The sequence below is a fragment of the Tachyglossus aculeatus genome, chromosome 11 (assembly GCF_015852505.1).
Source record: "Tachyglossus aculeatus isolate mTacAcu1 chromosome 11, mTacAcu1.pri, whole genome shotgun sequence".
NCBI lineage: Eukaryota > Metazoa > Chordata > Mammalia > Monotremata > Tachyglossidae > Tachyglossus > Tachyglossus aculeatus.
In genome coordinates this window covers 3,884,211-3,909,165 of record NC_052076.1, presented here as the reverse complement: position 1 = coordinate 3,909,165, position 24,955 = coordinate 3,884,211, and the positions used below count along the sequence as shown (strand labels likewise).

At 51.4% G+C, this 24,955-nt stretch overlaps 1 protein-coding gene across 1 annotated transcript; it reads right to left on the bottom strand.

Annotated features, from left to right (window-relative positions):
• Positions 1-2,267: 2,267 nt before the first annotated feature.
• On the bottom strand, positions 2,268-23,495 carry LOC119935208 (zinc finger CCCH-type antiviral protein 1-like). Its single transcript, XM_038754867.1, has 13 exons — positions 21,703-23,495; positions 19,478-19,613; positions 17,027-17,288; positions 15,841-15,939; positions 14,933-15,034; positions 13,639-13,762; positions 11,794-11,959; positions 10,990-11,110; positions 9,630-9,726; positions 9,347-9,434; positions 6,371-6,501; positions 4,323-4,474; positions 2,268-2,763 (listed from the first exon to the last, which is right to left on the bottom strand). Exons 1-13 carry the CDS (start codon positions 22,002-22,004, stop codon positions 2,471-2,473), a joined length of 2,073 nt encoding a protein of 690 aa, XP_038610795.1. The 5' UTR covers positions 22,005-23,495; the 3' UTR covers positions 2,268-2,470.
• Between the last annotated feature and the right edge of the window lie 1,460 nt (positions 23,496-24,955).

Sequence of the window (24,955 nt, the reverse complement as noted above, 5' to 3'; positions counted from 1 at the left end):
TGTTTATTTTATGTGTACATATTTATTCGATTTATTTTATTTTGTTAATGTGTTTTGTTCTCTATCTCCCCCTTCTAGACTGTTAGCCCGCTGTCGGGTAGGGACCGTCTCTATTGGACTTCCCAAGCGCTTAGTACAGTGCTCTGCACACAGTAAGCACTCGATAAATACAATTGAATGAATGAATGAATGAATTTCTCAGGACCTCAGCTACCTCATCTATAAAATGAGGATTAAGACTGGGACCCCCGTGTGGGACTTGGATTGTATGTTTGTACGTATTTATTACTCTATTTATTTTATTTGTACATATTTATTCAATTTATTTTATTTTGTTAATGTGCTTTGTTTTGTTCTCTATCTCCCCCTTCTAGACTATGAGCCCCCTGTTGGGTAGGGACCGTCTCTATTGGACTTCCCAAGCGCTTAGTACAGTGCTCTGCACACAGTAAGCGCTCAATAAATACAATTGAATGAATGAATGAATGAATAAATGAATGAATGAATTTCTCAGGGCCTCAGCTACCTCATCTATAAAATGAGGATTAAGACTGGGACCCCCGTGTAGGGCTTGGATTGTATGTTTGTGCGTATTTATTACTCTATTTATTTGTTTATTTTATTTGTACATATTTATTCGATTTATTTTATTTTGTTAATGTGTTTTGTTTTGTTCTCCATCTCCCCCTTCTAGACTGTGAGCCCGCTGTTGGGTAGGGACCGTCTCTATTGGAATTCCCAAGCTCTTAGTACAGTGCTGTGCACACAGTAAGCGCTCAATAAATACGATTGAATGAATACAGTGCTTGGCACATAGTAAGGGCTTAATGCATACTGTTAAAAAAAAAAAAGACCTAGTGGAAAGAGCTCGGGCCTCGGAGTCCGAGGACCTGGCTTCGAATCCAGGCACTGTCGCTTACCTGTTGGGTGACCTTGGGCCCGTCGTTTGACTCTCAGGGCCTCAGTTTCCTCGTTGGTAAAATGAGGATTCAGTACCTGTTATCCCTCCTGCTCAGACTGTGAGTCCCCTTGGGACAGAGATTGCGTCCTAACTGATTAACTTGAATTTACCCCAGCACTTAGCATAGAGTACTCATGCTAAGTACTCTATGGTAAGTAGAGTACTCTAAGTACTCTACTCATGGTACTCAACCAAGACAAGTGTTTCCGAGTTCATTTTCACCTGCCGTATCGCCGGCAGTTCCAGGATGGAGCCGCATGGAAGGATTTTGAGGCTACGGAGGCCATCGAAAAAGCCTATTGTGACCCTAAAAAGAGCAGATATGGACTCGGGGCCTCCCTGCCTCCGCTCTGGGGCCCACGGTGGCAGCGGGACCTTGTGGGACCTGCTCCGTCGCGGCATCCCGGCATCCCGGGGGGAGATTAGACGTCCTCTGGACTGGCCTGGCCTGCCCAGAGTTTTATGTGCTTAGTCCAGTGCTCTGCACACAGTAAGCTCTCAATAAATACGATTGAATGAATGAATGAATGAACAGATGACAGAAAAAAAAAAAAACCAGTGGTGTTGGTGTTGAGGAGGCCGGGAGCTGGGGAACTCGACTCTCCCCCGGTGTCCCTCCCCTATACGAATATCGAACAATATTGAACCATCTGGGGAAGGAAAGTAAGCCTTGAGCCCCTGGCCAGCCCAAGTGGGCCGGCCCAAGCCCCTTCCCTTTGAACGGGGCCACTGGAGTTCACTGGAATTCATTCATTCATTCATTCAATCGTATTTATTGAGCACTTACTGTGTGCAGAGCACTGTAATAATGATAATAAAAATCATTCAATCGTATTTATTGAGCACTTACTGTGTGCAGAGCACTGTAATAATAATAATAATAATCATTCAATCGTATTTATTGAGCGCTTACTGTGTGCAGAGCACTGTAACAATAATAATAATAATAATGATAATGATGGCATTTATTAAGTGCTTACTACGTGCAAAGCACTGTTCTAAGCGCTGGGGAGGTTACAAGGTGATCAGGTTGTCCCACGGGGGGCTCACAGTCTTCATCCCCATTTTACAGATGAGGCACCTGTATATATGTATATATGTTTGTACATATTTATTACTCTATTTATTTTACTTGTACATATCTATTCTATTTATTTTTATTTTGTTAGTATGTTTGGTTTTATTCTCTGTCTCCCCCTTTTAGACGGTGTGCCCGCTGTTGGGTAGGGACTGTCTCTATATGTTGCCAACTTGTACTTCCCAAGCACTTAGTACAGTGCTCTGCACGCAGTAAGCGCTCAATAAATACGATTGATTGATTGATTGATTGATTGATTGATTGATTGGAGGATGCTGGGAGTCTTGTAGTTGTGCTGGCGGGACCTACGAGGAGCAGAAAGGGGGTGGGAGATGTTGGGAGCCTCGTGGTTGTGCCGATTAGGACCAGGAGGGTAGAGGAATGGTGTGGACGATGGCGGGAGTATGGCGGCGACTGGGAGAAAGCCAGCCTCACTGGAGGACGCAATTCGTGGCTGCGGTGTACTCGATGATGTACTCTGGGTAGATCTGGTGCTTTTCGAAGATGACGAAGATGGCGGGGGTCGGAGTGCAGTCCACGCAGCTGTCGTAGAAGCGGCCGGGGTCCTCGGGCCGCGGGGGCGGGCGGACGAGGGTAGGGTTTCCAAGCGTGAAATCCCCCACCAGGACGCGGGCCAGGAACATGGTCTTGACGTCGTTGTTGCCGCTGACGCCCGCCTGGGAGTAGTTGTGGGAGTAGCTGGCATCTTTGGCAAAGTAGCTGCCTGGGATGCGGGGAGAAGGAAGGCAGGGGGGTGGGAACAAGGTAAACGTTTGTTGGGGGGGGACGGGGGAACGTCTAGGGGCCAAGAGTCCAACCCAGTCTCACCCGGGAGTTTGTGAGGGAGGGGTCTCACCTCCCCAATCCCCTGCATGGGGATTATTGTTATTATTATTACTAGTTACTATATTTGTTTCATTCACTAATTCACTCCTCCTAGGTGAGGAGGAGCTCACCTCCTCCAGGAGGCCTTCCCACACTCAGCCCCTTCCTTCCTCTCCCCCTCGTCCCCCCTCCATCCCCCCCATCTTACCTTCTTCCCTTCCCCACAGCACCTGTATATATGTATAGATGTTTGTACATATTTATTACTCTATTTTACTTGTACAAATCTATTCTATTTATTTTATTTTGTTAGTATGTTTGGTTTTGTTCTCTGTCTCCCCCTTTTAGACGGTGAGCCCACTGTTGGGAAGGGACTGTCTCTATGTGTTGCCAACTTGGACTTCCCAAGCGCTTAGTACAGTGCTCTGCACACAGTAAGCGCTCAATAAATACGATTGATTGATTGATTAATTCATTCAGTTGTATTTATTGAGCGCTTACTGTGTGCAGAGCACTGTACTAAGTGCTTGGGAAGTACAAGTCGGCAACATATAGAGATGGTCCCAACCCAACAGCGGGCTCATTCATGCATTCATTCATTCATTCGATCGTATTTATTGAGCGCTTGCTGTGTGCAGAGCACTGTACTAAGCGCTTGGGAAGTACAAGTCGGCAACATCTAGAGACGGTCCCTACCCAACAGTGGGCTCACAGTCTCGAAGGGGGACAGAGACAACAAAACAAGACATATTGACAAAATAAAATAAATAGAATAGTAAATATGTACAAGTAAAATAGAGTAATAAATCTTTACAAACATATATACAGGTGCTGTGGGGAGGGGAAGGAGATAAGGTGGGAGGGTGGGGAGGGGGTGTTTAGCACTTCATATGTGTCAAGGTCTGTTCTAATCACCGGGGTAGACACAAGTCCATCAGCTAGGGACAGAGTCCCTGTCCCATGTGGGACTCACAGTCTAAGTAGGAGGGACAACGGGCATTGAATCCCCATTTTACAGATGAGACAACTAAGGCACAGAGACGTTAAATGACTCGCTCAAGGTCACCCAGGAGGGGATGGCACCTCCGCTCCAAGTAAGTGTTCCCCCTCCCCGGCTCCATCCAGAATGTGTGTAGGTGCTCATCTCTATGTGACACACACACTATCACATCTCTATTTATTTATTTTACTTGTACCTATCTATTCTATTTATTTTATTTTGTTAATATGTTCAGTTTTGTTCTCTGTCTCCCCCTTGTAGACTGTGAGCCCACTGTTGGGTAGGGACTGTCTCTATACGTTGCCAACTTGTACTTCCCAAGCGCTTCGTGCAGTGCTCTGCACACGGTAAGCTCTCAATAAATACGATTGATTGATTGATTGATCCTGAAGCTTCCACGCTCTTCTATTTCATCGCCCGGGCCCTTCCCGCCATTCCGTCAACCCGGCCGGGCCAACCTTTCCCGTAGCGCGTGCCGTGGGTCCCGCAGATCCGCCAGTCGAAGTTGTGGTGGCAGATGGCATCCCGGTGGGCAGGGGCTGTGCCGTGGAACAGGAGTTTCTCTGCTACCTCCTTGCCTCCGTTCGCCTTCCGCATCTGCTCCTTCTGCCTGCGGCCAGAACCGTCCTCTGAGCCCCCGGCAAAGCCCACAGCCGGAGTTTTGGGGTCGTCCCTGCAGGCCCACGGGGGTCCACCCGACGCAGGGTCTCCCTGTGGTGCCCCCGGGTCCGTTTTCCTCACTGGCACTGTTCTAGACTGTGAGCCCGCTGTTGGATAGGGACCATCTCTATATGTTGCCAACTTGTACTTCCCAAGCGCTTAGTACAGTGCTCTGCACACAGTAAGTGCTCAGTAAATACGATTGAATGAATGAATGAATGAATGATTGAAGACTAAGTCAACAGGGGCTTCTTAATGTAGGGGACAGAAATGCAATCTAACTTGGCCCTAAGGGAATTTGGAAGTTCCTAGTATTAAAGCAGCCGAAGTATCGGCTTTGGTCTCCTGTCTGCATTACGGAATCCCCTGTCCCGCCTTATTCAGAACTGACCCTTAAAGTGAAGCCGGTACTCTATTTATTTTACTTGTACATATTTACTATTCTATTTATTTTATTTTGTTAATTTGTTTTGTTGTCTGTCTCCCCCTTCTAGACTGTGAGCCCGCCGTTGGGTAGGGACCGTCTCTAGACGTGGCCAACTTGTACTTCCCAAGCGCTTAGTACAGTGCTCTGCACACAGTAAGCGCTCAATAAATACGATTGAATGAATGAATGAATGAATAAATACGACTGAATGAATGGCATCGGTCGGCCGGACCCACCCCTTTGGGACTCAGGCTAAATATTGGTCCTCCCCATTCACCGCCAACCCCAGGCTTGGGTTGGGAGACGACTTACTGAAGGCCCATCTCCTCCGAGAGGCCCTCCCTGAATAAGCCCCTCTCTCCTCTTCCCCCACTCCACCGTGGGTCGCCCTGACTTACTCCCTTTAATACTAAGTTACCTGTTAAGCGCTTACCACGGGCCAAGCACTGTTCTAAACGTTGGGGTTTAGATACAAGTTAATCAGGTGGCACACAGTCCCTGTCCCACGTGGGATTCACATTCTTAATTTTGCAGATTATTTTCATTTTGCAGATTTTATTCTGCAGGTGACGGAACTGAGGCCCAGAGAAGTGAAGTGACTAGCCCAAGGTCACGCAGCAGACATATCATCAATCGTATTTATTGAGCGCTTACTATGTGCAGAGCACTGTACTAAGCACTCAATAAATACGGAGCTGGGATTAAAACCCAGGTCGTTATGATTCCCAGGCCTGGGCTTTAATAATAATAATGGTATTTGTTAAGTGCTTACTATGTGCAAAGCACTGTTCAAAGCGCTGGGGAGGCTACGAGGTGATCACGGGGAGGCTCACAGTCAATCCCCATTTTACAGATGAGGTAACTGAGGCACAGAGAAGTGACTTGCCCAAAGTCACACAGCTGGCAATTGGCGGAGCCGGGATTTGAACCCATGCCCACTGACTCCAAAGCCCGGGCTCTTTCCACTGAGCCACGCTGCTTCTCCACGACACTTATGTTCATCTGTGTAATTTTTTTTACCTATATCAATATCTGTCTCCCCCCCCAGACTGTAGGCTTGTTGTGGGCAAGGAATGGGTCCGTTTATTTTTATGGGTCCATTATCGTTCTCGACTGTGAGCCCACTGTTGGGTAGGGACCGTCTCTATATGTTGCCAACTTGGACATCCCAAGCGCTTAGTCCAGTGCTCTGCACACAGTAAGCACTCAATAAATACGACTGATTGATTGATTGATTGTTATATTGTATTCTCCCGCGCGCTTAGTATAGTGCTCTGCCCCCAGGAAGTGCTCAATAAACGCTTTGCACATAGTAAGCGCTTAACAAATGCCATTAAAAAAGCAAATAAATAAATAGGATGGAATGAGTGAAGGAGCGGAGGGCTGGGGGAGCCGGGGGGCGGGCGGGAGGGCACGTACCACTGGAAGACTTGCCAGAGGGCCAGATTCTGAACCCTCCACACCTTGCGGACGGTGAAGCGGCTCATGGTCTCTTGAAACTGTTTCACCACTTTCTGGTGCTCTGGGGTGCTGGCAGCCAGGTCCACTAACTGGGAAGACGAGCGACACAAACATGTCTTGTCACCTCTCTACGTGCGTTGTTTTGTCGTCGGTCTCCCCCTTCCAGACCGTGAGCCCGTTGTTGGGTAGGGACCGCCTCTCTACGTTGCCGACTTGGACTCCCCAAGCGCTCTGCACACAGTAATCAATCAATCAATCAATCGTGTTTATTGAGCACTTACAATGTGCAGAGCACTGTACTAAGCGCTTGGGAAGTACAAATTGGCAACATAGAGAGACGGTCCCTTCCCAACAGTGGGCTCACAGTCTAAAAGGGGGAGACAGAGAACAAAACCAAACATACTAACAAAATAAAATAAATAGAATAGATATGTACAAGTAAAATAAATAAATAAATAAATAGCGCTCAATCAATACGATTGAATGAATGAATGAGTGGAAGGCCTCCTGGAGGAGGTGAGCTCTCAGTAGGGCCTTGAAGGGACGAAGAATCCCCATTTTCAATCCCCATTTTCCAGATGAGGTAACTGAGGCCCAGAGAAGTGAAGTGACTTGCCCAAAGTCATACAGCTGACAGTTGACGGAGCCGGGATTTGAACCCAGGATCTCTGACTCCAAAGCCTGGGCTCTTTCCACTGAGCCACGCTGCTTCTCTGCCACTAGGCCACTAGGTCCCAATGCTCCTCTATTATCTATCCGACTTGTACTTACCAAGTGCTTAGTACAGTGCTCTGCACACAGTAAGCGCTCAATAAATACGATTGATTGATTGATTGAGTGAGTGAATGAATGAATGAATGAATGACCCCAACTGGGGCCAGGGGCCGGGAGGGGGGCCGCACCCGGGGGGAGGAGGGACGGGGGCAGGGATCCATCAAAATTAACACTATATTCTGAACCATTCATGTGTAGGACCTTGGACTGGGTACCTACTGTGTACAGAGCTCTGGTTTTCCCGCCCAATCTAAGGATCTTTATGTCTGTCTCTCAATCAATCAATCAATCAATCGTATTTATTGAGCGCTTACTGTGTGCAGAGCACTGTACTAAGCGCTTGGGAAGTACAAGTTGGCAACATCTCTCCCAACAGATGGTCAGTCAGTTGTTGGGTCTGGGATTAGGGCACTTACCTCTTATAATAATAATATTGCTATTTGTTAAGCGCTTACTCTGTGCCAGGCACTATACTAAGCGCTGGGGGGGATACAAGCAAATCAGGTTGGACAACGTCCCTGTCTCGCATGGGGCTCACAGTCTTAATCCCCATTTTACAGACGAGGTAACTGAGGCCCAGAGAAGTGAAGTGACTTGCCCACGGTCACAAAGGCAGTTGTTGGGTAGGGACCGTCTCTACGTGTTGCCGACTTGTACTTCCCAAGTGCTTAGTACAGTGCTCTGCACACAGTAAGCGCTCAATAAATATGATTGATGATGATGATGAGGAAGCGCTCAATACGTATGACTGAATGAGTGAATGGATGAATGGGAATTCGAACTCAGGTCCTCCTGGCTCTCAGGCCTGTGCTCCAACCACTAGGTCAGGCCCTGCATCCAGTCCGGCACTCTGTCCACAGCAGATGCTCGGTCCAGTGGCCTGAACCCAACAGATGTCCAGTCCAGCTCCCTGCTCTCAGCTGTCCTGAGGCAATCATCATCATCAATCGTATTTATTGAGCGCTTACTGTGTGCAGAGCACTGTACTAAGCGCTTGGGAAGTCCAAGTTGGCAACATATAGAGACGGTCCCTACCCAACAGCGGGCTCACAGTCTAAAACGGGGAGACAGAGAACAAAACCAAACATACTAGCAGAATAAAATAAATAGAATAGATATGTACAAGTAAAATAAATAAATAAATAAATAGAGTAATAGTAAAATAAATAAATAGAGTAATAAATAGAGGCAATGCCCTCCCCTGCAGTGGCATTAAGAATCCCTGACTCAGTGGTGCCCAGAGGGCTGCCAACCATGGTCCCAAATACCCCCACCACGGCCCTGGTCTCAGACCGAGCGTCTGGGACCGGGGTGTGACCACCAGGACCCATCAAATATTTCTTTCTGCATCAGATATTTAAGAGACACCCAGAAGACTGTGTTGAAAATACAACTGAAGCTTTTTCCTCTTGGCTGGGTCATCACAACACTATGTTAGGAAATATTTCAATCAATCAATCGATCAGTCGTATTTATTGAGCGCTTACTGTGTGCAGAGCACTGGACTAAGCGCTTGGGAGGTACAAATTGGCAACATATAGAGACGGTCCCTACCTAACAGTGGGCTCACAGTCTTTGGACAGTGTTAACAGCCATTGGAAAACGTTTAGTACACATTTACTATATTCTTTTTATTTTGTTAATGGTGTGCATATAGCTTTAATTCTATTTGTTCTGACGATTTTGACACCTGTCCACATGTTTTGTTTCGTTGTCCGTCTCCCCCTTCTAGACTGTCAGCCCGTTGTTGGGTAGGAACCGTCTCTATATGCTGCCGACTTGTACCTCCCAAGCGCTTAGTACAGTGCTCTGCACACAGTAAGTGCTCACTAAATACGACTGAATGAATTAATTTCCCCAGATCCACGCTGGAGAAGCAGCGCGGCTCAGTGGAAAGAGCCCGGGCTTTGGAGTCAGTGGTCATGAGTTCAAATCCCGGCTCTGCCGACTGTCAGTTGTGTGACTTTGGGCGAGTCACTTCTCTTCTCTGGGCCTCAGACCTCATTCGGAAAATGGGGATTAAAACTAAACCCCCGCCGTGGGACAACCTGATCACCTTGTAACCCCGCCAGCGCTTAGAACAGTGCTTTGCACATAGTAAGCGCTTAACAAATACCATTATTATTATCCAGGATGGGCAGAAAGAACGACCCCTGGCACCTTGAAGCCCACTTCTGGCACGGCCTTCTTGTCCCAGGTGTCCGGGAAGGTTCCTGCCAAAATGTCCGGCCCAGAGGAGCCCGGGGACCTGGCGGGAGAAATCGGCAGAGTCAGGATCAGCCCCTGCTCCGGAAGGGATTTTTCAAGGATTAAAGGCCTTAAGGGACAAGCCTACTAAGGGGTACCAAGCTACCCTGACAGAGCCCCCCGAAAGGCAAACGGGATCCGTGCCATCATCCCACCCACCTGAGAGATGGCAGGGATCCGGGCCCTCAGCCCTCACCTTTTCTTTATGTTGTCCACATCCGCGGAGGACACGAATTCCGGCCGCCGCCGTACTTCTCGCTTGGTCCGTAAGACCAGGTTCCTCTGGACCATCTCTGTGGGGGGCAAGACCAAAGGGATACCCTAATCGTAGAGAAATCATCAGGACCAGGGGACAGCCTCGCCAAAACTCTGAAGGAGCTCAGGGAGAAAGTTGAGGATATTCTGACAGGAATCTCTGAAGGAGCTCAGAGAGAAAGTTGAGGATATTCTGACCGGAATGGGTAACGTGCTGTTACAAATCAATTAATGATGGCATTCATTCAGTCAATCGTATTTATTGACGATTGAGCCCAATGTTGGGTAGGGACTGTCTCTATATGTTGCCAATTTGTACTTCCCAAGCGCTTAGCACAGTGCTGTAAGCGCTCAATAAATATGATTGATTGATTTATTGAGTGCTTACTGTGTGCAGAGCACTGTACTAAGCACTTGGGAAGTACAAGTTGGCAACACATGTTAAGCACTTACTATGTGCAGAGCACCGTACTAAGCGCTTGGGAAGTACAAGTTGGCAACACACGTTAGGCGCTTACTACGTGCAGAGCACTGTTCTAAGCGCTGGGGGGGATACAAGGTGATCAGGTTGTCTCTCGTGGGGCTCACAGTCTTTATCGCCATTTTACAGATGAGGTAACTGAGGCCCAGAGAAGTGAAGTGACTTGCCCAAAGTCACCCAGCTGACATCATCATCAGTCGTATTTATTGAGCGCTTACTGTGTGCAGAGCACTGTACTAAGCGCTTGGGAAGTACAAATTGGCAACATATAGAGACAGTCCCTGCCCAACAGTGGGCTCACAGTCTGAAAGACAAGCTGACAAGTGGCAGAGCCGGGATTAGAACCCACGACCTCTGGCTCCCAAGCCCGGGTTCTTTCCACTGATCCTCGCTGCTTCTCTACAGTGGCTACAAACGGCCGCTGTCCGGGAGGACGGGTGGACTCATCACCATGGTAACCCCCCCTCACAAGCAGGATAACTCCCATCACCAAGGAATTACAGCCTATTAAACCTTGCTTCACACCTGGCAGAATGGTGGCATCTATCACTACATAGCATATTTAGTACAGGATCAGAGAGGAGAGCTTCTTTTAAAGGCCTCAGTGAAGACAAATTGATAGGTCACTCATTGGTTTTGTCAATCGCACATATCAATCAATCGTATTTATTGAGCGCTTACTGTGTGCAGAGCACTGTACTAAGCGCTTGGGAAGGACAAGTTGGCAACATATAGAGACAGTCCTCTATATGCGCTTGAGTACAACCCACCCCATCGGCACTATCGTCTGCAAACCCAGAGGCAGCTTAACGTACTCTACCTTCAAAGTCAATTTTGTACATCTGAGAACCAGCCCGGAAATCCACCGTGTCTTTCGGATTAGCCAGGAACACCGTCTCTAGGTCCAGGGAGGTCAGTGAGGCCGTTTGTTGAGTCGACCCCTGAGGAGTGTGATCAGCTCGGTTAAGGACTAAATCACCCAGCCCCACCTCCTAATAATAATGATAATAATCATGGTGTTTATTACGTGCTTACTCTGTGCCACGCATTGCTCTCGGGGTAATAATAATGATGATGGTATTTGTTAAGCGCTTACTATGTGCAAAGCACTGTTCTAAGCGATGGGGAGGTTGCAAGGTGATCAGGTTGTCCCACCGGGGGCTCACAGTTTTAATCCCCATTTTCCAGATGAGGTAACTGAGGCACAGAAGAGTGAAGTGACTTCCCCAAAAGTCACACAGCTGACGGTTGGCGGGGCTGGGATTTGAACCCATGACCTCTGATTCCAAAGCCCGGGCTCTTTCCACTGAGCCACGCTTCTTCTCTAGGGTAGATACAGGATCATCAGAGTGGACACAGTCTCTGCCCCACAGGGGGAGGGAGAGCAGGTATGTTAACCCCGTTTAACAGATGAGGAAACTGAGGCACAGAGAAGTTCAGTGACTTGCCCAAGTTCATGCAGCAGACAGGAGGCAGAGCAGGGGACCCCCGACTTCCAGCCTCACGCTCCCTTTCCCATTTGGCTACGCTGCTTCCCCGCAAATCCAGCCTCCCTGGGCAGACTGGAAAACTCAGCTCTGGGGAAAGGAAGCTACAGCCCCGTGACTCTGCTCAACCCACTCACTTCTTTCCCGTATTCAATCCACTGGCCATGTTCATTCATCCAATACCAACGCCACTTTGTCGTCAGAGACAAGCTGGGGTTCCGGACGGATGAAGGGGTGGACAGGCGTTTGACCGGTGCCGACGCGCACGTCATTTTCTGGAAGTCGATGTTCCGGCTTCCCAGACTGCAGGGACGAGAGGCGGGAATCAGCCCTGGAGAAGCGGTTCCCCCTCGTCGAGGCTGACTGGGCACACGTTGGGATAGGAGAGGGGTTTTGAGGAATTCTGCTATCTAGGGAGCACACCATCCACTGATACGGGGATAAACAGGGGGTAGGAAGACTAGCGAGTCCTTCGGGAAAGGAGTAACTATAAATAAAATAAAATAAAACTCGGAACCAACCAGAACATTGTAAGCTGGGGAAAATCCCCAGAGAACAGGTCCAGGTAAAATGTATACCAAAGAACAAAAAACCTAGGTAACCGAGGAAACCCAGCCTAGTTTTCCGGCTCCTAGAGTTTTCTGAAACTGCCCTTCCACTGGCTCCAGATCTGGACACGGTTTGGGAAAAAAAAAACACTCCAACCCGCTATTTGGCTGACTAACACGCCAAAATAGGTAGAAACAACCTTGCCTCTAGATTGTGTAGGCATCACCTTGTATGCCCCCAGTGCTTAGAACAGTGCTTTTCACATCGTAAGCACTTAAGCGCCATTATTATTATTATTGTTATTATTGTAAGTCCACTATGGACAGGGAATGTGTCTACCAATTCTGTTGCATTACAATAATAATAATAATTATGGTATATGTTAAGTGCTTACTATGTGCCAAGCACTGTTCTAAACACTGGGGTAGAGACAAATTAATCAGGTTGTCCCACATGGGGCTCACAGTCCTAATCCCCATTTTACAGATGAGGTAACTGAGGCGCAGAGAAGTGAAATAACTTGCCCAGCAGACAAGTGACGGAGGCAGGATTAGAACACATGTCCTCTGATTCTGGCCTGTGCTCTTATCACTAGGCCACGTTGCTTCACTCAGTTCAGTGCTCTGCGCACAGTAAGTGCTCAAGAAATACCACTGATTGATGGGTCAATTGATTCTTTCACAGATGGCCGTTGGTCAGCGAGCAGGGAGGCAGCGTGGCCTGATGGAGCTGGGATTCTAATAATAATAATAATGATGGCATTTGTTAAGTGCTTACTATGTGCAAAGCACTGTTCTAAGTGCTGGGGGGTGATCAGGTTGTCCCACGTGGGGCTCACAGTCTTAATCCCCACTTTACAGATGAGGTAACTGAGGCTCAGAGAAGTGAAGTGACTTGCCCAAGGTCACACAGCAGACGTGGCGGAGTCGGGATTCGAACCCATGACCTCTGACTCCAAAGCCCGTGCTCTTTCCACTGAGCCACGCTGCTTCCTGAAAAGAATCGGATTTAAGTCCCAGCAGGATCTCTGCTTCCCGGGGAATCCGATATGGCCTTGACTTTCACTCTCAAGAACACCTTCCCCGGTGGCATTATACCGTATTATCCTGAGCCCCCCAACTCTCCTTGACCTCTCCCCCACAATGAGGGCCTCCCACCCACTCTTGCAGCCTCTTGTGACCCCTGAGCATGGATTTGGGGCCCGTCCGACTTTCCAGAGAAAGGGCCCTACTTGGGCTGGACTCAGGGTGGAGGGAGAATTGAAAAGTTTGGGGGGGTTGTCCCGATCTCTAAACCATGTCCCCTAGGGCATCCTGGTAGCCGCTGGCTCCAGAGGGCCCGATTTGGTCCCGCCCGGAGTCAGGGAGGGTCAGAGGAGGGCCCAGCCTTCCCTGGCTGAGCGGCAGACCAGAGAGGGTCTAGGCCTGTTTCACCTGGCGTTGTTGGGGTCACAAAAAGCCTTTTCGATCTCCTCCATCTTGGGAAGGTTCTTCCAGAGGCCCCCTTCTTTCACCTGCCAGCAGTAGGGCAGGTGGTAGTGGATGTTTCTGCAGGAGCCTGCAGGGCGGAAAGGCGCTGAGGTAACTTGGGGGGCTGGGATGCCCGCACCCCACCTGCTCCCGGGCTCAAGCGAGGAGCCCACCCAGGAGGGCTCCGACCACATCGATTCCCTAGATTTGAACGAATCGTCAGGCCCGGTGGGCATCCTTTCCAAGGAGGGAGTTGCGTGAATTCTGGCAGGCCCGCAGAACCAACTGTGATAAATGGCTACTCTTCCAGAGGGCCGATGGGGTGACCGCGAGGAAAACCTCCATTCAGAGAACCCGCTGGGGATTCTTCCTCAGGGCTGTCGGTCATCTTGGCTACCCTGGCCACTGAGCTCATCCTTCCCCTGAAGCACAAGGGCCCCCCTTCAGCATCTGTACACACCCATCCTACGACCCTCCTCCCCAAATCATTCATCAGTGGTAGTTAACCGAGCACCTATTTTTACGGTGGTATTAATGATCTAAACTGTCAGGTTTGTTAAGCGCTTCCCATGTGCCTGGAATGTGCTACTAATTACACAGGACACCAAGTCCCACGTGGGGCTCACAATCTTAATCCCCATTTTACAGATGAGGTAGTTGAGGCACAGGAAAGTCAAATGACTTGCCCAAGGAAACACAGCAGGCAAGTGACGAAGCGGGGATTACACCCAGGTCCTCTGATTCCCAGGCCTGAGCTCTTTCTGCTTGACTACATTGCTTCTCGCTGTGTGCGGAGCATGTGGGAGAGTACAGTAGAATGAGGAGATAGGATTCCCGCCCACGAGGAGTTATTAGTCTAGTGTGAGAGAAGAATGTATAAGCAGGTAGAAAAGATGGGGCTGCCCCGGGCCTCCCCCAGACCAGAAAATGGTGGCAGGGGGGCAAGGCTCCCGAACACATGTCAGGATGCCCAGGAGGACCACCTCGAACTCCCGCATTTACTGGACCCGAGCCCAATTGCGACAGATCCCGGCCCACCCTCCCCTCTAATCTGGGCTGGCCTGACTGGTGGGGAGAATGCCCGGCAAGACCCCGGATAGGGTCTCCAGCCCAAGTGCCATTTTGGAGTAGGGTCTTTCCTCTGGACCCCAGAAGAGGGAAGGAAGAAGTGTTCCTTCCAACCCCGGTGGTCCACTAACAACCCCAGCCCGAGGGAGTCCACCCCCTCCCCTCAAGAGTGGCCGCCGCCCCCACTCACTCTTGTGTTTGCAGAATCTCCAGACGTAGTAGAGGCAGATGTCATCGCTCTTGCTCTTGTCCTCGTCCCTGGCAGGCTTGTCCACAGAGCCGGGCCTCGGGCCTGTCAGAGACCAGATCGGTGTTACCTCCTAGGAAGAAATCAGCCCTTGCCGGCTCGGGAGATCAGAGGGTCATGGCTTCAGAGAAGCAGCCTGGCTCAGTGGAAAGAGCACCGGCTTTGGAGTCAGAGGTCAGGGGTTCAAATCCCGGCTCCACCAATTGTCAGCTGTGTGACTTTGGGCACGTCACTTCACTTCTCTGAGCCTCAGTTCCCTCACCTGTAAAACGGGGATTAAGACCGTGAGCTCCCCGTGGGACAACCTGATTACCTTGTAACCTCCCCAGCGCTTAGAACAGTGCTTTGCACATAGTAAGCGCTTAATTAAAAAAATGCCATTCTGTTAACACGACTTCCATCCATTTGGCTCACGTAAGCCCCGTTCCGCCCCCTGCTCCTACCCTACACAAAAAACACACACACACGCTCCCCTCCCCGACTCTCGAGACCCGGAGAGTCAAGGGTGTTAGATGGTCTGCAATGGGTCACCGAGGGAAGCATCAGGGATGGAGAGGGGAGAGTTTGGGGTGATGGATAGTCCATCCCGGTCCCATCGGGGAGAGCAGGTAGGATCAGGTCTGCCTGATCTTGCAGCATCTCGGCAGGGCTGCCAGACTGCCCCGCTGATGGGGGGAAGTGGGAGGTGGTCAGTGGGGACAGCAGGAGAGGCCGGCCGGTTGCCACTCGGCCAATGCCATGCCCACCTTGAGCGGTCCGAGGTTCCCACGGGGGAGCTCCCATTATCCTTGCGAGGGAGCGGTTCTCAAACCCACCCGCCACGGAGGCCTAGGATGATGCCCCACCATCACCTTTTGGGGATGAACTCTTGGAGGGTGAAGCAGGATTGGAGGCCGAGGGGATGTCCTGACAACTCTTTCTGATCTGGCTTCTCTCTCTGTTCGTGCTCGCTGGAGGGTCGGAACAACGGGAGAGAGTTAACCGGGATCGCCAGACTCTCCCTCTTCTAGACTGCGAACCCGTCGTTGGGTAGGGATTATCTCTATTTGTTGCTGAATTGTACTTCCCAAGCGCTTAGTACAGTGCTCTGCACACAGCGTTTAGTAAATACAGTTGGATGAATGAATGAATCTTCTCCAGGCCGCAGGTCGCTCTGGGTTTAGAGCAGGCCAGATCACGCTCCTCCATCCCCAGCAAAGTGGCAGATTTTCCCTCCCACTGGGGATCCTGCTTCCCTCCCCCAGGCTGGGATCCCTGCCCCGTCCAGTCTGCTCCAGATGCTGCGGGGCTGGGAACACCACCAGGTCCAGTGAGGAGAGTCACGGATGTCGGCGCGTTCACGATGGGTAGGTAGGAGAGGTTGGGGAGGGAGAGGGGAGAATCAAAGGTGTTGGATAGTTTGCGCTGGGTCATCGGGGGGGTTGGAGAGGGGAGAATCGGGGGTTGGATGGTTCGTACTGGGTCACTGGGGAGAATCAGAATTGGAGAAGGGAGACTCAGGGGTGTTGGATGGTAAACTCAGGGGTGTTGGGTGGTCCACGTTGGGTCCCTGAGGGAGACTCAGGGATGGAGAGGGGAGAGTCAAGGGTGTTAGGTAGTCTGCAATGGGTCACCGAGGGAAGAATCAGGGATGGAGAGGGGAGAGTTTGGGGTGACGGATAGTCCATCCCTAACCATGAGGGCAGTTGTCCAGAAGGGAACCCAGCCCAAATTTCCGCCAAATGTCCTTGTCCCACTCCCAGAGATGGATTCATTCATTCAATCGCATTTATTGAGCGCTTACTGTGTGCAGAGCACTGTACTAAGCGCTTGGGAAGTACAAGCTGGCAACATATAGAGACGGTCCCTACCCAACAACGGGCTCGTTCTGGGCTGGAGAGGCCAAGGGGCCGATCAGGCTCCGCGGTTCAGGGTGAGTTCCCGAGGTAGGAGCTTTCTGTACAAAGGGCTGCAGAAGCAGCCTCGGCGATGGGACTTCTGTGTCCGTCCAGTCCGGCCCCATCCGGCCCGGCCCCCGAACTTCCCGGCCGCCCCTACCTCTCTTCTCCAAGAACTCCCGGAACAGCTCGGCCGTCCGGTGCCCGCAGATGGCCTGGATGTTCAGGGCAGTGGAGGGGCTCAGCCCGTGGGTCTGCAGCATCTGCAGCGTGGCTGGGCCCACCAGGCCATGCGAACGCTTGCATTTGCTGTACCGGCATTCCCCCTGGACGAAGTGGCGGCACACGTGTAGCCGGGAGCAGCGTCCTTGGAGGTGGCAGGAGCCGTGGGGTCCCTCGCCCTTGTTGTAGAAGGAGCAAACCTGGCGAGGGACGGCAGGGAGAGCATCAGAAGGCACCTCCCGCCCCATCCCCTGTCTCGAGGCCCCCGAATTAGCTGCTGGACGGCAGACATGGCAGTGCCCACCCACGGTGGTGGCTACTTTGACGGCATTGGGGCCCGAGGACTGTCCCTGCTCAGTGGGGGACAGGGGCCGGATGTCCCCCCGATCTGAGGGAAGGGGAGAAAGGGAGCCTATTCCATCCCCATGACTCTAGTCCTGCCCTCCAGCCGGGCAAGGGCATCCTTGAGAATCTGCGTGGCTCAGTGGAAAGAGCCCGGGCTTCGGAGTCAGAGGTCATGGATTCAAATCCCGACTCTGCCCACTGTCAGCTGGGTGACTTTGGGCAAGTCACTTCACTTCTCTGGGTCTCAGTTACCTCATCTGTAAAATGGGGATTAAGATTGTGAGCCCCATGTGGGACAACCTGATCACCTTGCAACCTCCCCAGCGCTTAGAACAGTGCTTTGCACATAGTAAGCGCTTAATAAATACCATCATCATCATCATCACCATCCTCAGCCCGGGTACAGCGAGGACAGCAGGGGGTGGATGGGAGAAGCAGCATGGCCTAAGGCACGCTCCAGGGAATCGGAAGGTCCCGGGTTCTAATCCCGGCTCCGCCACTTGTCTGCTGTGTGACCTTGGGCAAGTCACTTCACTTCTCCGGGCCTCAGTTACCTCATCTGGAAAATGGGGATTGAGAACGTGAGCCCTGCATGGGAGAGGGACTGTGTCTGACTCGATTTGCCTGTATCCACCCCAGCGCTCAGTACATAGAAAGCACCTAACAAATACCACAATTATTAGATGTCTGCCTGATGGGTCTGTCCTGGAATCCAGCTACGGGAAGTGCCCATGGTGCCCTGGGGACAGCGCTGGGGGGAGGCCGGGGACGGGACACCTATTCACAGTCCCTTCTAGACTGTGAGCCCACTGTTGGGTAGGGACCATCTCTATATGTTGCCAACTTGTACTTCCCAAGCGCTTAGTCCAGTGCTCTGCACACAGTAAGCGCTCAATAAATACGATTGAATGAATGAATGAATGAATTCGTTTGGGATTGTTCCTCCATCAGGAGAACGAGGACCACTGCCACCGTCGACACCTCACCAGACACTTCGGGCCTAACTTGGTAATTCCCAGGGGCCACATCGAGTGGGAGCTTGATGAACGCTGCTACAGCTACTCACTCCAAGATCTACTCAGTCCAAGATCCCCCGTTTCTTGTTTTTTTTTTAATGGTTTTTGTTAAGCGCTTACTATGCGTCTAACACTGTTAGAGAGAAGCAGCGTGGCTCAGTGGAAAGAGCCCGGGCTTTGGAGTCAGAGGTCATGGGTTCAAATCCTGGCTCTGCCACTTGTCAGCTGTGTGACTTTGGACAAGTCACTGCACTTCTCTGGGCCTCATTTCCCTCATCTGGAAAATGGGGATTAAGACTGTGAGCTCCCTGTGGGACAACCTCATCTCCTTTAACTTCCCCAGCGCTTAGAACAGTGCTTTGCACATAGTAAGTGCTTAATAAATGCTATCATTAAATTCATTCATTCATTCGTTCAATCGTATTTATTGAGCACTTACAGTGTGCAGAGCACTGTACTAAGTGCTTGGGAAGTCCAAGTTGGCAACATATAGAGACGGTCCCTACCCAACAGTGGGCTCACAGTCAATAAATGCTATCATTAAGCACTGGGGTAGATGCAACTTAATTAGGTCGGACACAGTCCCTGTCTTGCTTGGGGCTCACAAGCAGGATCAGGAGACCTGAGGCGTAGGGAAATTAAGTGACTTGCCCCAGGCCACACAGAGTCAGAGGACGTGGGTTCTAATCCCGGCTCCCTACACTGGTCTGCTGTGTGACCTTGGGCCTCGGTGACCTCATCTGTAAAATGGGGGTTAAGACCGCGAGCCTCACGTGGGACAGCCTGATTGCCTTATACCTACCCCAGCGCTTAGAACAGTGCTGGGTATATAGTAAGCACTTAACAACTACCGCAATTATTATTATTATATAACCCAGGTCCTCTGACTCCTGGATGTGTGCTTTTTCCACTAGTCCACGTTGTCTCTCCATGACGTTTCTTCCCGCCTGCCCAGTCCTCCCCACCCCGGCCCTGGGGAATCAGCCTGAGGCATCGAGGTCCAGCCTGGGAGGCCCGTGGAGACGCACCTCGGGTAGGAGGAAGGGGTCATTCTGGAGCAGCAAGATCCGGAGTTCCTCCTGGTTGAGGCCGTTGAGGTTGTGGGCTTTGAGCACAGCCTGATTGCCCTCTGTGTGGATGTCGTGGGAGAATTCGCACTGGGCCCTGGAAAGGGATGGAGGAAGGGGAGGAGAGAAGGGGAGCGAGTGGGGCCTCGTGAAAGGGAACGGGGATGGGAGTCGGGACACCTGGGTTCGAGTCTGAGCCCACTGTTGGGTAGGGACTGTCCCTATATGTTGCCAACTTGTACTTCCCAAGCACTTAGTACAGTGCTCTGCACACAGTAAGTGCTCAATAAATACGATTGATTGATTGATTGAGTCCTGCCACGGGCCCACTGTGTGACCTGGGACGAGTCGCTTGACCTCTCTGGGCCTCTGCTGGAGGCATGGTGAGTAGTTGAGCTTGAGAGGAACCAACAGGGTGGGGGGTGAGCTGGCATGTTTATTCTAATTATTTTATTTTGTTAATATGTTTTGTTCTCTGTCTCCCCCTTCTAGACTGTGAGCCCACTGTTGGGTAGGGACCGTCTCTAGATGTTGCCAACTTGGACTTCCCAAGCGCTTAGTACAGTGCTCTGCACACAGTAAGTGCTCAATAAATACGATTGAATGAATGAATAAGATAGAGGGAGAGAGCTGTGTGCCTTGAAGCCAGTGGCCAGGAGTTTCGGCTTGATGTGGAGAAGAATGGGTAACCGTTGTTAGTTTTTGAGGAGTGGGGAAATGTGGGCAAAGCAAGGCATCTAACACCCCTGACTAGCATTCATTTATTCATTCGTTCATTCAATCGTATTTATTGAGCGCTTACTGTGTGCAGAGCACTGTACTAAGCGCTTGGAAAGTACAATTCGGCAACAGATAGAGACAATCCCTACCCAACAACGGGCTCACAGTCTAGAAGTTTAATCACAGCTCTGGCAATTGCCTGCTGGGTTTGGGGTTGCTATTCAAACAGATTAGCTTGTATCTACCCAGTGCATAGCACAGTGTTTTACACACGGGAAACACTTAACGTAATCCACTCTGCCACGTCTGCTGTGTCACCTTGGGCAAGTCTCATCTCTTCTCTGGGGCTCAGTTACCTCATCTGTAAAATGGGGATTAAGACTGTGGGTCCCATGTGGGACAGGGACTGTGACCAAACTGATTATCTTGTATCTATCCCAGCGCTTTGAACAGTGCCTGATACATAGTAAGTACATAAAAGCCCGCTGTTGGGTAGGGACCGTCTTTATATGTTGCCAACTTGTGCTTCCCAAGCGCTTAGTCCAGTGCTCCGCACACAGTAAGCGCTCAATAAATACGATTGAATGAATGAATTCCTTCCTCTCCCCCTCATCCCCCACTCCATCCCCCATCTTACCTCCTTCCCTTCCCCACAGCACCTGTATGTATGTATATATGTTTGTACATATTTATTATTCTATTTATTTATTTATTTATTTATTTTACTTGTACATATCTATTCTATTTATTTTATTTTGTTAGTATGTTTGGTTTTGTTCTCCGTCTCCCCCTTCTAGACTGTGAGCCCACTGTTGGGTAGGGACTGTCTCTCTATGTTGCCAACTTGTACTTCCCAAGCGCTTAGTACCGTGCTCTGTACACAGTAAGCGCTCGATAAATACAATTGATTGATTGATTGAATGAATGAGTAAAAAATACGATAAAATATCTATTTGTTTCGGGTCACTGAATTTTAAGGGCCCTGGTAAGTCTTTCATTCTTTTGAGAGATCTGCTATCACCCCTCTCCATCCCAGACTCTCTCCCAGTGACCCAGCACAGAACGTAAGACCCCCATCCCCGGACTCTCCTCTCTCCAGCCTCGATTGTCCTCCTCTCCAGTGACCCAGCATAGGCCCTCCACCTCCCGACTCTTCCCCCTCTGCCCCTAATTTCTAGCAATCCACCCTACATCATCCCAACCTCACCTTGGCACCTCTCCTTCCCACAGGGAGAGGAAAACTATCATTCAATGACATCACACACACCTTATCTTCCCTTCTAATGGGAGCAGTCACCTTGACATCACTCTTTCCCCTGTCCCCCCGGGCTCCACCAGGGAATCCCGGGGCAGTTCCTGGAGTTACAATGCCCCTCTCGGACTTTGGACTCTCGGAGTTGGGAAACACGTGATAGACTCTGTCCTTTCGGGCCTACTCCCTTCCCTCACCGCGTCCCCCAACTCACCGGCGAGGCCTGGGGCCGCACTTTCCCAGGATGAAGAGTTTGCACAGGTGCAGGCGGTGGCAGCTCAGACACTCCCCGCGCAGGTAGCGTGGACAGAGACGGACGGCGGACACGGCCACCACCTCGACGCCCCCGGGCCCGTCTCCGGCCAGCACGAAGTGGTCGGTCCCGGCCTCCCGCAGCACGTCGTCCAGCTGCGGGCCCGGGAGGGCGATGTGGCGGGGCAGGTCCTGCAGGGCCATGCGGCCACTGTGGGCACACAGCAGCTTCGTCAGGAAACTGCACACCACAGGGTCCGCCATCGCCCTGGGCCCCGGAACCCCTCCGGACTCTGCTTTGGTCCTCTCGCCGGTCCTTTCACCAGTCACCGGTCCTTGCAGTGGTTACTGGTCCTCGAGCCAGTCCCCACACTGATCACTGGTCCTCGAGCCAGTCCTTCCACCGGTCACCGGCCTTGCACTGGTCACCGCTCCTTGCACCGGTCACGGGTCCTCGAGCTGGTCCTTGCACAAGTTACTGGTCCTTACACCAGTTACTAGCCCTCGCCCTGCTCCCCGCACTGGTCACTGGTCCTCAAGTCGGTCCTTGCACCGGTTACTGGTCCTCGCCTCGCTCCCCGCACAGGTCACTGGTCCTCGAGCTGGTCCTGCCACCGGTCACCGGTCTTTGCACTGGTCACCGCTCCTTGCACCAGTCACTGGTCCTCGCCCCACTCCTGGCACTGGGCACTGGTTCTCGAGCCGGTCCTTGCGCCAGTCACCGGTCCTTGCACGGGTTATTGGTCCTTGCCCCACTCCCTTCACCGGTCACTGGTCCTCGAGGTGGTCCTGCCACCGGTCACCGGTCCTTGCACTGGTCACCGGTCCTTGCACCGGTCACTGGTCCTCGAGTCGGTCCTTCCACCGGTCACCGGTCCTTGCTCTAGTCACCGGTCCTTGCACCGGCTACTGGTCCTCGCCCCACTCCCCGCACTGTTCACTGGTCCTCAAGCCGGTCCTTGCACCGGTCACTGGTCCTTGCACTGGTTACTGGCCCTCGCCCAGCTCCCCACGCCGGTCACTGGTCCTCGAGCCGGTCCTTGCTCTGGTCACCGGTCCTTGCACCGGTTACTGGTCCTCGCCCCGCTCCCCGCACCAGTCACTGGTCCTCAAGCCGGTCTTTACACCGGTCACCGGGCCTTTCACCGGTTACTGGCCCTCGCCCCGATCCCCGCACTGGTCACTGGTCCTCAAACCGGTCCTTGCACTGGTTATTGGCCCTCGCCCAGCTCCCCGCACCAGTCACTGGTCCTCGAGCCGGTCCTTGCACCGGTCACCGGTCCTTGCACCGGTTACTGGTCCTCGCCCCACTCCCCACACTGGTCACTGGTCCTCGAGCCTGTCCTTCCACTGGTCACCGGGCCTAGCACCGGTCACCGGTCCTTGCACCTGTCACCAGTCCTCGCCACGCTCCCCACACCGGTCACTGGTCCTCAAGCCGGTCCTTGCACAGGTCACTGGTCCTCGAGCCGGTCCTTGCACCGATCACCGGTCCTTGCACAGGTTACTGGTCCTCGCCCCGCTCCCCACACTGATCACTGGTTCTCAAGCTGATCTTTGTGCCGGTCACTGGTCCTTGCACCGGTTACTGGTCCTCGCCCCACTCCCAGCACTGGTCACTGGTCCTCAAGCCGGTCCTTGCACCAGTCACCGGTCCTTGCACTGGTTACTGGTCCTCGCCCCACTCCCTGCACTGGTCACTTGTCCTCAAGCTGGTCTTTGCACTGGTCACCAGTCTTTGCACCGGTTCCTAGCCCTCGCCCCTCTTCCCGCACCGGTCACTGGTCCTCAAAGGGGGAGGGGACAGGGGTGGGACGGCCCGAGAATCGAAACCGATGGGGCAGAGGCCGGAACGGCGACGTCACCAGCACCACCCCCAGCTGCTTTGGCTCGCTTTTGGTTTTGATACTACTACTAATAATAATGATGGCATTTATTAAGCGCTTACTATGTGCAACGCACTGTTCTAAGCGCTGGGGAGGTTACAAGGTGATCAGGTTGTCCCACGGGGGGGGGCTCAAAGTCTTCATCCCCATTTGACAGATGAGGTAACTGAGGCCCAGAGAATAACAATAATAATAATAATAATAATAATAATAATAATAATAATGGCATTTGTTAAGTGCTTACTACGTGCAACGCACTGTTCTAAGCGCTGGGGAGGTTACAAGGTGATCAGGTTGCCCCACGGGGGGCTCACAGTCAATCCCCATTTTACAGATGAGGTAACTGAGGTCCAGAGGAATAGTAATAATAATAAGAAGAAGAATGGCATTGATGAAGCGCTTACTATGCGCAAAGCACTGTTCTAAGCGCTGGGAAGTGAAGTGACTTGCCCAAAGTCACACAGCCGACAATGGAGAAGCAGCGTGGCTCAGTGGAAAGAGCCCGGGCTTTGGAGTCAGAGGTCGCCAGGAGCCCTGAGCTTCCTGTCATCTGTGGCACATTCCCTTCCCCAGTTCCCTCCTTCCCACCTCCTTCTTCCTCCACATCCTCTGTCCCAGCATCCTCCATCCCAGTATCCTTTTCCCCCGCTCCCTCTCCCACAGTGGCTCAGTGGAAATAGCCCGGGTTTTGGAGTCAGAGGTCGTGGGTTCAAATCCTGGCTCTGCCACTTGTCAGCTGGGTGACTTTGGGCAAGTCACTTCACTTCTCTGGGCCTCTGTTACCTCATCTGTAAAATGGGGCTTAAGACTGTGAGCCCCCCGTGGGACAACCTGATCACCTTGTAATCTCCCCAGCTCTTAGAACAGTGCTTTGCACATGGTAAGTGCTTAATAAATGCCATTATTATCATTAATTGGCAGAGTCAGGATTTGAACCCATGACCACTGACTCCAAAGCCCGGGCTCTGTCAATCAATCAATCAATCAATCAATCGTATTTATTGAGCGCTTACTATGTGCAGAGCACTGTACTAAGCGCTTGGGAAGTACAAATTGGCAACACATAGAGACAGTCCCTACCCAACAGTGGGCTCACAGTCTAAAAGTGGCTCTGTCCACTGAGCCACGCTGCTTCTCCTTTATGCTGCTTGCTACTTCTCTTTTATGCTACTTGTTAAGCGCTTTCTAGGTTCCAGGCCCCATAATAATAATAATAATAATAATAATAATAATAATAATAATAATAATAATAATAACAACAATAACATTTACTATGTGCAAAGCACTGTTCTAGGCACTGGGGAGGATACAAGGTGATCAGGTTGTCCC

Bases quoted from the DNA above. Each gene is read 5' to 3' on its own strand.
- LOC119935208 (XM_038754867.1), bottom strand. From the start codon at position 22,004: ATGGCGGACCCTGTGGTGTGCAGTTTCCTGACGAAGCTGCTGTGTGCC. The intron at 17,289-19,477 runs GTGCGTCTCCAC...GTCCCTCGCCAG, and splicing joins ACCCCTTCCTCCTACCCGAG to GTTTGCTCCTTCTACAACAA. The intron at 9,435-9,629 runs GTGAGGGCTGAG...TTCTCCCGCCAG, and splicing joins GTGGACAACATAAAGAAAAG to GTCCCCGGGCTCCTCTGGGC.